Here is a 14487-nt window from a genome sequence, read left to right as displayed (position 1 = left end):
CTCCCTGTCCATGGTGAGTTAAAAGCGCTTTTCATCTTCTCTTCTTTCCCACAGAGTTTGCCAGATCCGGGCCGGTGCCTGGGTTCCAAGGGGACACGCTGCAGTTGGCCTTCATCGACTTGAGACAAGTACGTCTTTGTCTTCTTGTTTTTTGTGTTTCTGTTAAGATGTGTAGCTGAGGACCATCAGGTCTTCAGGAGAGGAGGGGGCCCGCGCTGGTCGGCGTCACAATCCGGACCCTTTGCGCCAAAAGAACCAAGAGATGTTGATCTGGTGTCAGGGTGGCCCTGGGCAGAAAAGCATCACTGATGCCCCGGGTCATGGATGGTGCAATGGCTGGACTCTGCCATTGCGGAGGAGAGATGGTAGGGACACGATCGCCCAGCAGGGCCTCTAGCAGAAGGAGTGCTAGTGCAAAGGCTGCTCACGCCGGGATGGCTTCATGTTGGCACATAATGCCAATGGAAGGGATTTGCATTCCAGTGGGTGGAAGGAAGGGGTGGGCATGTGTCTGTGTCCAGGAAATGGTATGTGGTCTGGGGTATGCGCTATTTCTCTCTCACCACCACCAACTCCCTAATTCTAAAGCATCTCTTCATCAAGAGGGTGACTAAAGGGTCCTCCACTTGTTGACGGCGCTGGGGAGTGGGGCATCCCTGGGGCTTGGCAAGCTCCCTTCGGCAAGAAAGAGGCCGTTCTCCATCCAGCCATTTGTTTCTGAAAGAACCTGGGGCGGATGAGATGCCAATCTGTGTGTGGGGCATGGAGATGCTGGTGGGGGTCTGTCATCTCTTGGCACCGAAGATGGATGGAGGTCTGAATGCAGCAAGAGGCACTGACTGATGCCCTTTCCCATCAGAACGGTCTTTGTCCACAAAAGGCACCGCGCTTTGTCTCAGCTGCCATGATGATGCAGTGCCCTTGGTTTCCAAGGCTGCCGTAGGCTCGCGTTTTGAAGGGCCGCCTCTGGATCTCAGGGTGCTTCTGTAACCTTCAGTGAGTCCTTCAGCCTCTGATCCGCTCCCACCTGACCAAACCATTCTGTGCCAGGGTCTTCTCAGTCAGACCCGTTGGCCGTCCCAGAATGCCCCGTCCTAGAAGTGTGTGGTGCTGAGGACCTGAGATCTCAAGCCACATCCTTCTTGCCTGGTTTCCATTCTTTCACAACACGATTCTGAATGCAAGAGAAGGAGAGAAGGGCACTGCTTTGAGTAGGAAGGGCAAATGCTGATGCTAACTAACATCATGGCTTCAACTGGGGGCACATGGAGCCTGGGACGATGACTGGTCAGATGCCACCAAGTATGGCAGTGGCGAGTCTTGTGAAAGTCCAGGTGGCCTCATGGTCAGCTTTCTTCCATGGATCCTGGAGTTTCTTTCTCAAAACAACCAGCCAGTAGGCCTGATATCTCTTGTGCTGGTGTGGTCTTTTTGCAAAGCCATTCCCAGATGGGCACTTGCCACATCCACTGTGGGTTAGTTCTAGATTGAATGCACAACTCTCTTGGCTGGACTCTCTGCTCCTGCTGATCTTCTACCTCAAATCTTTCATCTCTCAGAAGATGCCACTTTGATGTGTGCTTGCTTTTATTCGTCGGCCCTGGACCATCCTTTCCCAAACGCTCAAGGCGAGATATTTCCATGCAGGGCAAGAGTCTCTCTGGTGTACCCTCTGTCTTGATTGACTTTAATAATAATTTTAATAATTTGTTTTATTTATATACCGCTATTCCGGTGAACAGCAAGTAAGCTAATTAGCAAGTAAGCTAATTTGCCCCCAACAGTCTGGGTACTCATTTTAGCTCCCTCCTCGGAAGGATGCAAGCCTGAGTCGAGCTTGGGCCCTTTTGCTGGTCTTGAACTCGCAACCTTTGGTTTTGAGTGAATGGCTGCAGTACAGGCATTTAACCACTGCGCCACCAGGGTTAAAGTTTAAAGTACACTTTTGGACAGCTATGTGGCATTTCCAACCTGTGTGCCTCTGCCCACTCTGGTAGAGCTGGAGGGCTCCTGGCAGGACCATCCACTGTGTATACAATTGTCAAAAAACAGTTGCGTTATGAGCTGCCCAATAGGTGAAGAGGAGGAAAACAACAGGCCCCCTGAGGACTCCTGGGAGACGACATGGCCCCCACTTCTTCCTGGAAAGGTTTGGGCAATGCTTGTGGTGGGGCCTTATGACTTTCAGGCTTTTCTAAGTCGGTTGGAGATGCTCATGCAAGATGCAGAGAGGAACGCACCCGGAGAGTTAATGCATTGGGTTGGGTAGGGAAAGAATATATGTAATTATTCATTCCTGGGTCAGAAAATGGGTTTCCCAGCAACTGGGACACGCTGTCCAGAAGAGTAATAGATCAGCCAGAGTTTTGCCTTTTTCTCCTGATATTCCCCATCCTGAAGTATTGCAGAGGAACTACTCTGCAGAGAAAAACACATGTGCTTTTCTGTGGTTGTTTTTTTAAAAACAAACCAGCCAACCTGTTTTCTACACAGAAAATGGGTTTCCTGCACAGATAACTGTGTTTCCTGTGCTTTAAACTTGTTTTTTTTTAGTGTATAGAATGGGGCAGAAGGGGTCAGTAGTAATAATAACAACAGTAAAAACCTGTGTTCATATTAATTCCTCCACAACACTTTGGGATGTTCCTGGTGTGGAGATAATTGTTGTTGTATCCGCAAAGGAATCTCTCTGTCTTTCTCTCTCTCTCATCTATCCATCCATCCATCTTTCTATACACACACACACACACACACACACACACACACACACACATCCTGGAGTAGGGAGAAAAGTGCTTCAGTTGTTTATCCCCACATGCAAGGATTAAATAGTTGAAGATGTTCATCCTGGGACTGGGAAGCCTCACTTGGCAGAAGAGGGTTGGATTGGATGGCCTTTGTGGACTTTTCCAACATTAGGATTCTATGATTCTACGCCTTTATTTCATTTTGTTTTATTATTTATATCCTGCCTTTCTCCCACAATGGGACTCAAGCTGGGTTTCTCCCACAATGTTGACTCCCATTGGTGGGACTGCATTTTCTTTTTTTCACAAGAGCATTGTGCGCCCTTTAATACAGCCCATGTGCCTGCCAACATGTTTCTGATCTACCACCCGTTGTGTAGGGATTTCTCTTTTCTTTTAAGATGTCAGGAGTGTTTCCCAGGTGTACTTATGTTTGGTTTCCTGAATCTCCCAGAACATGAGAACCTGGGAGAGAAAATGCCCAGCTGGACATCAGAGAATGTGCTGCTTCATGTGGCCGTTGGCTGTCCACATTTGGAGGCTCTGCTGTGGCTGTTTTTTAACTTGTTTTTCTGGGTTTAGAACTGGTTTTTAAAGAGGACTGTTTGTGATTGGCATTTGCTTATTTGTTATTATTTTATGTTCTGAATGTGTTGGTATTAATTGTGTATCCCCCCGGGAACCCTGGTGAGTCAAGAGGTGAGAAACGCATGCCTTGAATACATAAATAATGAATTTTGCGAGTGTGGTATAGTCTGGCCCTTGGTTGAATTAAAGTTATAGGTAAGCATTGCAAAACCTATGGATCGAAGAGACTATCAGAGGCCATCAGGACAAAAACAGGCCAGTGGGGTTGTTCTGAACCTGCTTATCTATATTAGCCCTGAGGATGCTTCACAACCAGAGCCTGGTTTGTGCCAATCTTACAGCAGGAAGGCAAAAGTCTCTTTGTCTCGATTTTGTTAAGTTTCTTTGAATTCCACCTGCGTTTTCATCCTGTCCTTTCCCAGATAGTGTGTGTTCTTCCCATGCTATGTCACTTTGCCCTGTTGACCAATGTTCAACTTGTGGTCTACCTGGACTCCTAGATCCCCTTCCCACGTGTAGGTCTTAAGCCAGGTGTCTCCCATCCTATATCTCTGCATTTTCTTTGCCGTTGACCATCATTGAAACTGAGCTTGTTGTCTCATCTCCACACCCACAAAGTTTGGCATTCTTATGGACATTCTCACACACAGATGGCTATATCGGTCTGTCCCTGGGCTTTCCACTCCACCCAATGCATCTGAAAGGTGCTAGAAAACCTCTTTGCATACTGGGCTCTCAAAGGCCACATTGTGCACCTGCCCTATCATTCTGTGAGCACAGAATTAATTACTTTGTGCCTCCGGAATGAATGATCCGAGCCAGGATTTCATTGCTGAAATGAAATCTTGAGGTCTTGAGGAGGGGAGGATAGGGTGCCTTTGGTCTGCACCCCGACGTGAACGAATCCTGGATGGCTCCACCTGGGTCCCCTCCAGCTTCTCCATCTCCTTGGCACACCTTTGCTTCCCCATCCCAGTCCAGGAGAGGAGGAGAGGGATTTCCAGGAGTCTGGCTAATGGACTGGATTGGACGCGGCCTTTGATGTGTGCTGATAACATAATTGCTCTCCCTCAAAGGCTGTGCTTAAGGCAGAATTAAGACTGGCTTAATCCCTCAAAAGCAGCGGGAGAAACGGCTAAGGCTCTAAATCCAACATGAACCCTAGGCTGCCAGTGATACTTTGGCAGAGCCACAAGAGCTCAATGTACCACGGGAGAGGGCTGGATTTTCAGTGGAAGCCACAAACCCTTCTGCCCTTCCCTTCACAAGCGGGCCTGTTGCCTTACGTGAGATAATATTTAGGAAGAAGAAGACGGGAGGAGGGTGTTTTTTGTGTTTGTGTGTTAGATGTGCCCATGGTCCCAACTAGAAGGTCTTCCTCTGAACCTTATTGTGGACACCCCTCGTCTGAGAGTCATTCAGGTGGGGACAAATCTGGGCAACTTTCAGACTGCAGCCCCCAGTCTCCCCAGGAAGTGTCTCCAGAAGCAAAAAGCAAAGAGAAGATGCTAGCCTTTGGTATGGATAGGGACCACATGGCCTGCTCCATTACGGAGGTGGTGCTGAGCCCAGAGAAGAGTTGGAAGGGCTGGCCATTTACCCCTTGAGCCCCGAAGGGAACTCTTGGAGGGCAGACGAATCCTTAGCTGTGCCCCCTTCTCTTTATGTTTTGCCAGAAGAACTGGTCCACAAAGGCCACTCTGGCCAGTTCAAAGCAATTGGCTTTTTTTCTTTTTGCCTCCCCAATGCTCCTAGAGGGCATAGGGGACGAATTTGCCATTCTCCCCCAGGACATTTTAAACCTAGGAAGCTTAGAAATATGTTCTGAGTCATGCTTGTGACCATTGTAAGTAGCCAGAGGCCACAGAAAGAAGGCTAGGAAGAGCTTCAAGGAGGTGGTCTCGTGGCCTCTACCCGCAACACCTTGATGGCCAGATGGCATCAGGGTATGGCCTTGTTCTCCCACCCATACAAGGCAAATTTGGGGATGCTCAAGTGGAAGTCAGCATTCACCCAACTCCTGCAACGTTGGTGAAACTACCTTTCCTGAATGGGGAGCAAAACCGGACAACCACACACACGAGCTTTGCCAACTCAGGACTCTCCCGGCCCCTGGGATTTCTGGGGCAAAACTTTAGGCCTAGGGATGACCCCCCCCCCCCCCCGTGATATCATATGAGGCAGACCCTGGCAATGTCACTACATAAGGGACTTAAGCATCAGCCACGGCTGCACAGTTGGCCATTCAAATAGGAATCACCAGGTCTAGAAAATAGATAGACAGTTCGCTTTCAAGGTGGTGCTCTCACTCTGAGATTCCTCCCCCTTACATTGTGAACTAGAGAAGAGGGGCCAGGCCCTGAGATCTAGGAACCTTAACACACACATGTGCACATACATATGTGCACACATAGGCATGCACCTTCTGAACATGAGGAGCCTCTGAGCTCATGGTTAGTCCAGGAAAACTGGAAATAGAACTCCGTCACATACAATTTTACTTGTGTTTTCTCAGAAGCTTTCTTTGCTTTTGGGAGCCTCATTTAGGAAGACTGGGACGAGGGAGCCATTTTGTGGTTGGTATTGTTAGTCCATTGGGACCTGGAAAGTCAGTCCTGTTCTGCTGCAAATCACCAGTAGATCCCACATCTGCCTTCTCCCTGCCTTTGTTCCACAAGGTACCTTGGCAGTGTTGCAGTTGTGTGTGTGTGTGTGTGTGTGTAAGAGGAAACATACTTGGAAGCGTGTCCTGTGTTTAGCCACATTTCCAAGGCAAAATGGCATTTTGGCTCCACACTCAAGCAGAACTTTCAGATTAAGACGCATAAACGGAAAAGTCTTGCTCCTTCTTTTTGAGATTAGCTTGAGAGAAACAGAGCGGAGGGAGGGAAGTGTCCACAAAAGAAGGTTTTGTGTAGCTGCCTGTTTGTCAGATCTTTATGTTTAGGTTTGGGAGATTGTTTGGGGTCAGTCCGAGTGCACACTGTTTGCTCAGCCCTTTCCTCCACGTTGCTGGAAGGCGCTGGGGCTTTATGGTTCCCTCCATTGTTCCTCTGGGTCTCGGGGGCCAAAGGCCTTGGGCTGGTTTTTCCCTTGGCTTCTGAGCTCCCGCCTGGCCAGAAGGGCTGCTGGACAGGTGGCTTGTCTTTGCTTTGACCACTGGAAGAGATGCTCCTTCTTGGATGTCTGTCAAACAGGCAGGAAAAAGACCTGGTCATCATGCTCAAACTCAGGTTGCTGGACTCCCATGCCGTTTATCTTGCAAGCCCAGTTTTGGAGAAAAGGCAGCGTAGAAAGAAAGCGATCGAAAGAAAATGATCAATAGGTAGATGGATCTTGTGGTCTGCTTCCTTCAAAGCAGCCCTCCCGATTTTGGACTCCTCTTGGCCCTGGTGACTATGCCTCTGGATAACAGACGTAGTCCAACAACTCCTAGAGGAGCTCACAATTTCTGATGCAGATTTAATGACTTTCGTAGGAAGGCCAAACCCTTCAAGTGGGAGGATGGAAAGTATTGGTGGGGCTGTTAAGAGGTCCCCTGGTGCCACAGCTCTCAGGCCTTCCAGACCCCATGGTTACCTCTGTGTGGGCGACTGGCACACTTCAGTGGACTGCAGGCATCCTCCAGTTGCACCCCTCAAGTGTCCACAGGTGGTCACTCCCTTGAAGAAGGAGAACCGGAACAAGTGCTTGGGTTATTCAGCTTTGGCTCTTGCCTGCCTAGTCCTTCTGTCCAGTCCTCATCTTGGAAAAGGGGGCTTTGGGAGGTCTGGGGGCTAAAATACTTTGACATGTCTGGGGAGGAGGTTGCCATTACTGAGAGAGCAGCATTAACCCAAGTTCCGACGGTTGAACAGCTGAGTTGGTTCCAACTCACTTTGATAGGACATCTCATTCCACCTTCTGAAGGAATCGGCTGTGGTCCACCAGAGCGTTTTCTCTTGTCTTGAATGTGAGTTTGCTTCATAGTTGCCAGTTGGTGCAGATTCTGGGCTATTGGTCAGTTTCATGCTTGTGGCCCAGATGGCTTTGCCTCTAGCTGCAAAGGAGGACATTATGTGTGGGCAGGTCTTCCTCCGTGGCTTAACTGACCACGTCTTTGTCCGGGGGGACTGGGCACTTTTCCCCCAGGCCAGAAGGGGGTGCTGTGGGAGCAGTAACTGGTGGCAGCCCCATTTGCAAAGGGAGAGGACAGGCTGTTCCCTGGGAGAACTGGACAGCCTCCGGCTGGACCCAACTTGACCAAAGGGCCTCTGGTTCCAGGTTTCGGCCATCTGTTTTCCCTCTGAATTCCAAGTGGCCGTTTTGAATTAAAACTCTTTGAGCAGTTGGTTGCTTTTAAAGATGCATGCAAAGTATTTACACAGTTTGTACCTGCTGGACCCAGGAACATTTGGCAGTGGCTCTGCATGCCCTCTGCGAGCGAACCTGTGTCTCTTGGCTGAGCCAATGTTGCAAGCCACCTTGAACCCCAGTTTTGGAGAAAAGGCAAAAGGCTGCCCTTTAGTGTTCCTCTGGAAGGAAACCGAAACCACGACAGCAGCAAAGCCCCTGCAAAAAATCCTGCAATTTCTCCACCTCCTTCCCTTGAAGGAAGAGATGACGGCTGGTTCTGCGGTGGATGCATTACAATAAATTGTCTCTGGAGCAGCAGAAAACAAGCCTGCTGCATCTTCTACATGAGATCCCACCTTGCAGCGGGCAGTGTGCCTTGTCTGCTCTGGCCATCCACTTCTGGCCAGCGCTGGCTTCTCTTGACCTTGTCGGCCACTTGGGCATTGCCAAGAAGGGTGGCAAAGAGATGCAAACAAACTGCTCTCCCTTTATTTTTTTTGCAGGTACCTGAATATCCCATTCATCAGCCCAAAAGGTTCTCCGAATTGATAGCAGTTCAAAACAAACCAAAAATACAACCAGTCCCTCCACTCATTAATAAATGGTGCTTTTGCATTTGGGATGCATATCTTTGTTTGTTTCGTTCTCACATCCATCAGCAAATCATTCCCAATGTTTTGTTTTTCCCTTGCTGGATGAGATTGTGAGATATTATGGGTGTTCTTTCAAATTTAGTTTGGACTTCTTTTTACAAAAAGAATAAAGTGTTTGGACGGAATACATTTTTTGTGAAGATAAAGGTGTTTTGCAAAAAAACCCACAAAAAACCCCACCAACCCCAGAGAAGCCACACTTTTGTGGAGAAAAATATATTTTGCGCAAAATGAACTGTTTTCTGCCTCAAAAATGTTTGATTTCTGAACAAAACAACAACATTTTTGTGCAAACAAATTTTGCACAAAAATATCCCACAATCTGAAAAATGTATCAGTGTCTCAAGGCAGGTTTCCTTGACGAGGATTCGATAATTGGCATGGATGCAGTAACGCCAACCATTTCAAACTCGTGGGGAAAAGCTACAAGAATGCAAGCCTTTTCTGAGCAGGCTCTCCTTTGGGGGCCCTTGGTATCTGCTGCGTTTTGGTTCCAGGGCCCCCCATGGATAACAAAGCCATGGATGCTCATCCCATTAAATACAGGGGAAGATGGTGTCCCTGATGCAAAATGGGGGCGGGGGGGGGTCAATGTTTCGTGTTTTGTATTCATATTTTTAAAAAAATATTTTCAAGCCATGGATGGTTGAATCCATGGATATAGAATCTGTGTATGCGGAGGGCCACCTTTCCCTTTCCCAGAAGGGCTTCCTTGGTGCCAGTACTGCAGCCTTTATTATTATTATTATTATTATTATTATTATTATTATTAGGTTTATATCCCATCTTCTTCCCAGTACAGGGACTCAAGGCGGCTTTTCACAGTCCCAGGAAGACCTTTTTATTCCACCAAGCATTTGAAGGACCACTTTGGCTCTTCTGGATCTTAGCACACTGGTTATTTTAGCTACTGGTTTTCCTTTGTATTTACCTCTTTGTGACAGGTTTTCATCTTGATTTTATGATGTGCTCTTTCGGCAGCTTTCTTCCGTTGGTTACGTTTTAGGTTTTCGATGCATCAGTCACACTGCTTGGAGCAGCACTTCTTAAGCTGACTGACGTTGTGGGAACTGGCAGGGACGGGGATCATATTGGCACCCATTGACTGCCACGGTTTCTTTCTTTCCTGGAAACTTTCCCAGGACTGGCAGATAATGGCTCGTGGGCCACCATTTTGAGTAACACTGGCTCAGAGAATTCTGGTTATGGGATGCTGTAAAGACGCAATGCATCCATAGTTAACAAGGGAAGACAGTTAAGGAGAGCTAGAGGTCACCTCTGTATCTTACTATGTCAGTGCTGGTTAAGTGCAGGGCATGATTCCAGAATTGGGACTGTCCCTTTTCTTATACATCTACTTTTACTTTTGACATGGGGGTAGGACAGGGCAAATGGTCCAAATGGCAAAGGAGGTGACAGAAGGGTGAAAACCCGTCCAGTGTAGGGCTGGATTTCTTTTGCCCGGTTTGGACCACTGAGCCACTATGGCCAATGCTGCTCTCGCCTTTCATTTCCTCTCTTAAATCAGAAAGGGGCAGGGAGCAAAACTCCATTATGCAAAGTGGAAATTCAGATTGAATTATTTAGTATTTACTTATTCAATGTGCCGCCTTTCTCCCAAAGTGGGACCCAAAGCAGCTCGCAGGTTAAAAACTTACTAATACAATTTTTAAAACAATTGAAATCATTTTGTTTAAACAGCATAGAATTAAACAGTGTAAAAAGACCTGGAGTGTTTCAGCTGCTACAAAATAAGTGGGCCATGGGTGCTAGTCCATCATTTTGCACTGTATTTTCCAGCACAATAGGCATGAGGGCCAGTGGCTGGAGCATTGGATTAGGGCTAGGATTCTGGGAGACCAGGGTTCAAATCCCCCTCCACTCAGCCATGGAAACCCACTAGATGACCCTGGGTGAAGTAACTCTCTCTCAGCTTCAGAGGAAAGCAATGACACACATCATCAACAAATCATGGTAGGGAAAGCTTGGGGCAGGTGTGCCTTAGGATATCGAGCCCATTAACAGCTTGGAAGCCCACAGCCAAAAATAGACTCTGAGCAGATCTTCTGAGCCTCCCCCATTTACTGAAATGGCTTTTGCAAATGTGCGGCTTTATGTGCGCAGGGTTTAGGGAGCCTGTGTGATGCAGTTGGGTCAGAACTGTAACTTGAGGAAGGTAAAAAGAGATCCCTCTGGCCGGCTCCTTCTCTGCTGTTGCAGCCAGAGCCACAGTGAATTTTTCATTGGGGCCAGCAAGGAGCGGTGGTATCTGTTACCAGAGATTGTGGGGCAAGGAAAGGGGGAGAAGAGGGCTGTATAGGCCTCACCTGGAGGTCGCAGGGAAGCCCTTCGCTTAATGAATGTGAGAGGCACAAGCACTGTGAACGGAGAGCATAGGAGGACTGCATGCTTTGAATGAGGACAAGGAAGGAGAGCCAGCAAGGCACATTCCCAATGTGATAAACCCCCTCTGAATAATAAATATCACCAAGAAATCCCCTTGAGAGGGCTGTTGTAAGTCACAATCTGCATGAAGACGCAGAACAAAACCAAGGAAGGGATGCCCAGCAAAGAATGCTCTGTCTCAAGATAGGAATCCCCTGTTTAAAGCCCTTGGAGCATTCCTGTTACTCTCATCTCCAGGCGCATCAGGAGTCTCTCTTCCGTCATGAGAGGCAGGGAAACAACAAAGGCAGACTCCCCCATTCTTGCTAGGAAAGAGAAAGTGCCAACGCATGTGCTTTCTAAACAAGCAAATGGCTGAGTCCATGTAAGCATGCCTGGATCAGCCCCTGTGTTTCCAGTAACATGGGGAGAAATCCTGGGGAAAGTCCTTTGAGCAGCTCTTCCTTCTTCTCTTTCTCTCTCTTTCTGGGTCTTCGGATGCATTGCTCAACAGTTGAGGCAGAAATCCAGCAGGAGGGCTTCTTCCAAGTGCATAGTTGTCAAGTCACACCTTTTGGGGTTAAAACATCAGCCCAGCCAGAAAGCCAGGGGCCTGCCAGCCGAAACATGTTCAGGCAGGGAGGGAAGGAGAGTCCGCGGATTCCTTATCAGAACAAGAAATTCTGCCTTGAAAGTCCCTCCGAGGGTTAGGATCCCTGCCAAGCCGCAGTGTGCCAAGCTGCCAAATCGGGCTTGCTCCCGGGTGTTTATCTGATGCGATTGGACACCAAATATTGCAAAGGGATCTCCTCCTGCCCCCATTTTGCTAATCTCTTGGAATGCCTTGAAGGGAAAGAGAGAAGGTGCACCTGTCTGCAAAGGTGTTTAACTGATTCTGGCAATTTCATAGACTCATAGGATTGTAGAGTTGGAAGATACCCCAAGGGCCATCCAGTCCAACCCCATTTTGCCATGCAGGAACTCTCAGTCAAAGCATCCCCAACAGATGGACATCCAGCCTCTGTTTAAAGGCTTCTAAAGAGGAAGACTCCACTGCTCTCTGAAGAAGGAGTGTTCCACAGTCAAACAGCCCTTACTCTCAGGAAGTTCCTCCTAATGTTGAGCTGGAATCTCTCCATGTTCTAGTCTCTGGAGCAGCAGAAAACAAGCTTGCTCCATCCTCAATATGGCATCCCTTCAAATATTTAAACAGTGTTAAAGAAAATGAACTCTAAAATGCAGGGAAAATGAGAAGTTGTAGAGTTATTTAGCGCTTAGGAACCTCAAGGAAAAGCAGATTAAGTTTTACAGAACATTCTGACCCATATTATCTTCCACTAACTAGTGTTATCTACTAATAACAATAACAACCTTAAATGTAAGGTAAAGATTCAGAACCAACAGTTTTGACTTGGTCCTTGCTCAGTAATTTACCCTCCTGGCTTAATGCCGCTGTTTCATGATGGACCAATATATTTCCAGTATCCTCTCTTCATTTGTTTTAATGTGCTTTTATATTGTGAGCCACCTTGGGCCCCTTTTTGGAGAAAGGTAAGATTAAAATAAAATAAAATAAAATTGTTATATTTGTTGTAAGCTGTTGCTAGGTAGATGGTCCAAAACTGATATAAATGGTAAAGTGTATGTATGGTTTGGGGCCAGATGGTTGAAAAAGGTATCTGGACCAGAACTCTGTTGTTAAATTAACATATCTTTACTTGAAACTAGGTAGGAATGGGGACAAACTTCAGCTGGAGAAGAGTCTCGACTTCCTTCCAGCTCCTAAAATGTTGTGCATCTGTGTGTTTGTGTAGAAAGTGGTGCTGCTCAGCCACAAAGTGCAGATTTTGCCTGCGTTCAGCCGCTTGCCAGCATCTCTCCTTAAAAACAGCGGTGTGTGGAAAGATCAGAGGGACTCAATCCTACTGGTTTTGGGTGAAGTGAAACAATCGATTGATTCTAAATAAAACGGCTTCAAATGTTCAGGAGCAACTCAAAACACAATGTGATGGTTTTGATAAAGAGCAGTTTACCAATGGGTTATAAAAATTTTTTTAAGGCCATTGAGAAACAGACGTGGTTTGATGGAGGAAGACAAGCAAGATCAGAAATGGAGAGCCCCACTTCTTCTGGGATGAGAAGAAGATAGCGACTGTGGATTTTGTTGCAGGGTCCCACCTGTCAACCCTAATTCCGTTATGGCTCCTCCAAAAGGAATCTTTGATGCAACAGAAGATGGCTGTGTCTCACATTTTAAAATCTCTCGCAGGGATACTAATGATCGCCAGAGTGAGTCTTTGGGCACCAAACTAGACAAACCTGGCTCTGCCCAGGCCCCAGGTTTGGAAATGGCTGTTTAAACGGTCTTGACTTTGCTGAGAAATGGAGACATTAAGATGAAGTGGTTCGTAAAAGTTCCAGATTTCATCAGATTATCTGTGATGCCAAGGAATCTGCGCTGCCAACATACAGGCAAGGCTTGGCAGAAATCTTGTGTCATTTCTCTTTTGTATTTGACTTTGTGTTAGAATGAAAGGCCCAAAAACCTTAGTTGTGGATTATGAACTACTGGGAGCCCCCCCCCCCCCCACTTGACCCCTCTGGTTTGGCTTTCGGAGCACCTTGCCAAAGTGGGGAGCGCCCAGGTCTGCTTTCCCTGCCTTGGTATAAAGACAAACTCAGGCTTGATTTGCTGACTAATGTGAAAAACAGCGCTGGAAGAGATGCGGGAGAAACCTAATCCTCCCGAAAAGCCTGCCTTGCCCGGTGAGGGGTGTGCGATTGCTGTCGGATGCAATTGATGTCACACGGTGTTTGCGGTGTGTTGTGAGCCGGCGCCTCTTCCCTGGCATGCAGAATGGAGGCAGCAAAGGACAAAATCCGATCAAACGTGCTATTATGTACCACTGTGCCCCCGGTTCTGAAAATTGCAGAAGGCTGAGCATGTCACTCCAAGGGTAATCCCGGCAACCAATGATTTCTAAAACAGCTGCTGGCCTGCCTTGATCGTTGGCTTGCTTTTGGGGAGGAGGGAGGGTGGAAGGTGTGTATTGGAGGAACGTTGGAGGAAGGGAGGTGGGCCATGTGTCAAGGCTTGCACCAGGCAGGTATCTCTGGTCTCCACTGCCCCAGCGTACATGCTTCCGTCTCTTCCTGTGTGCAGCTTGCACATTTGGTCCTACAAATGTGGCGTTTACAATGTATAGTGGGACTGGCCACTAGCAAAGGAACATCCCCTTTTCATCCACTCCTAGCTGTCTTCCCATTACCATTGCGGCCACCATAGACTGAGCGAGAATGCAGAACTGGTACGAGGGTCTCTCTGCAAGTGACTTTTGATAATGGTTAATTTTATTAACAATTCTTAATTCCAATGTGAAGTTAAAGGCTTTCATGGCTGGCATCCATATTTATTTATTTATTTATTTATTTATTATTGTGGGTTTTTTGGGCTATGGGGCCATTTTCAAGAAGAGTTTGTTTCTGACGTTTTGCCATCATCTGTGGCTGGCATCTTCAGAGAATGCTGGCATGGAAGAGAGTGGGGTATATCTATTCTGTTGTTTGAGAGGAAGTGATTTCCATGTTAATCTGTGCATTGCTCTGTTATTGAATGGCAAGGCCTCAGGATATGTGTCTGTTGAATTCATGATCCATTGTCTGCTAGGAAACCCCGCTGACCCTGGGTGGTTTGCATTTGCCTTTTGCTGGGCCTTGATTTTGGTGTTTTTCAGGACTGTAGCCAAGCTTTGTTGACTTTAAGGGTTTCTTCTTTCCTG

At 47.4% G+C, this 14487-nt stretch overlaps 1 protein-coding gene across 1 annotated transcript in view; it reads left to right on the top strand.

Moving 5' to 3' along the window:
* EXOC6B (exocyst complex component 6B) overlaps positions 1-14487 on the top strand; it is a 249521-nt gene that overhangs the window by 193993 nt on the left and 41041 nt on the right. Inside the window, exon 20 of the mRNA XM_089526458.1 lies at positions 55-128. Coding sequence (XP_089382584.1) covers positions 55-128 — 74 coding nt within the window. The remainder of the gene's footprint in view (positions 1-54; positions 129-14487) is intronic.

Source organism: Sceloporus occidentalis, unplaced genomic scaffold (genome assembly GCF_023333645.1).
Source record: "Sceloporus occidentalis isolate IW3139 unplaced genomic scaffold, rSceOcc1.0.p SCAF_5, whole genome shotgun sequence".
Lineage (NCBI taxonomy): Eukaryota > Metazoa > Chordata > Lepidosauria > Squamata > Phrynosomatidae > Sceloporus > Sceloporus occidentalis.
This window is presented reverse-complemented; position numbering and strand designations above follow the sequence as displayed.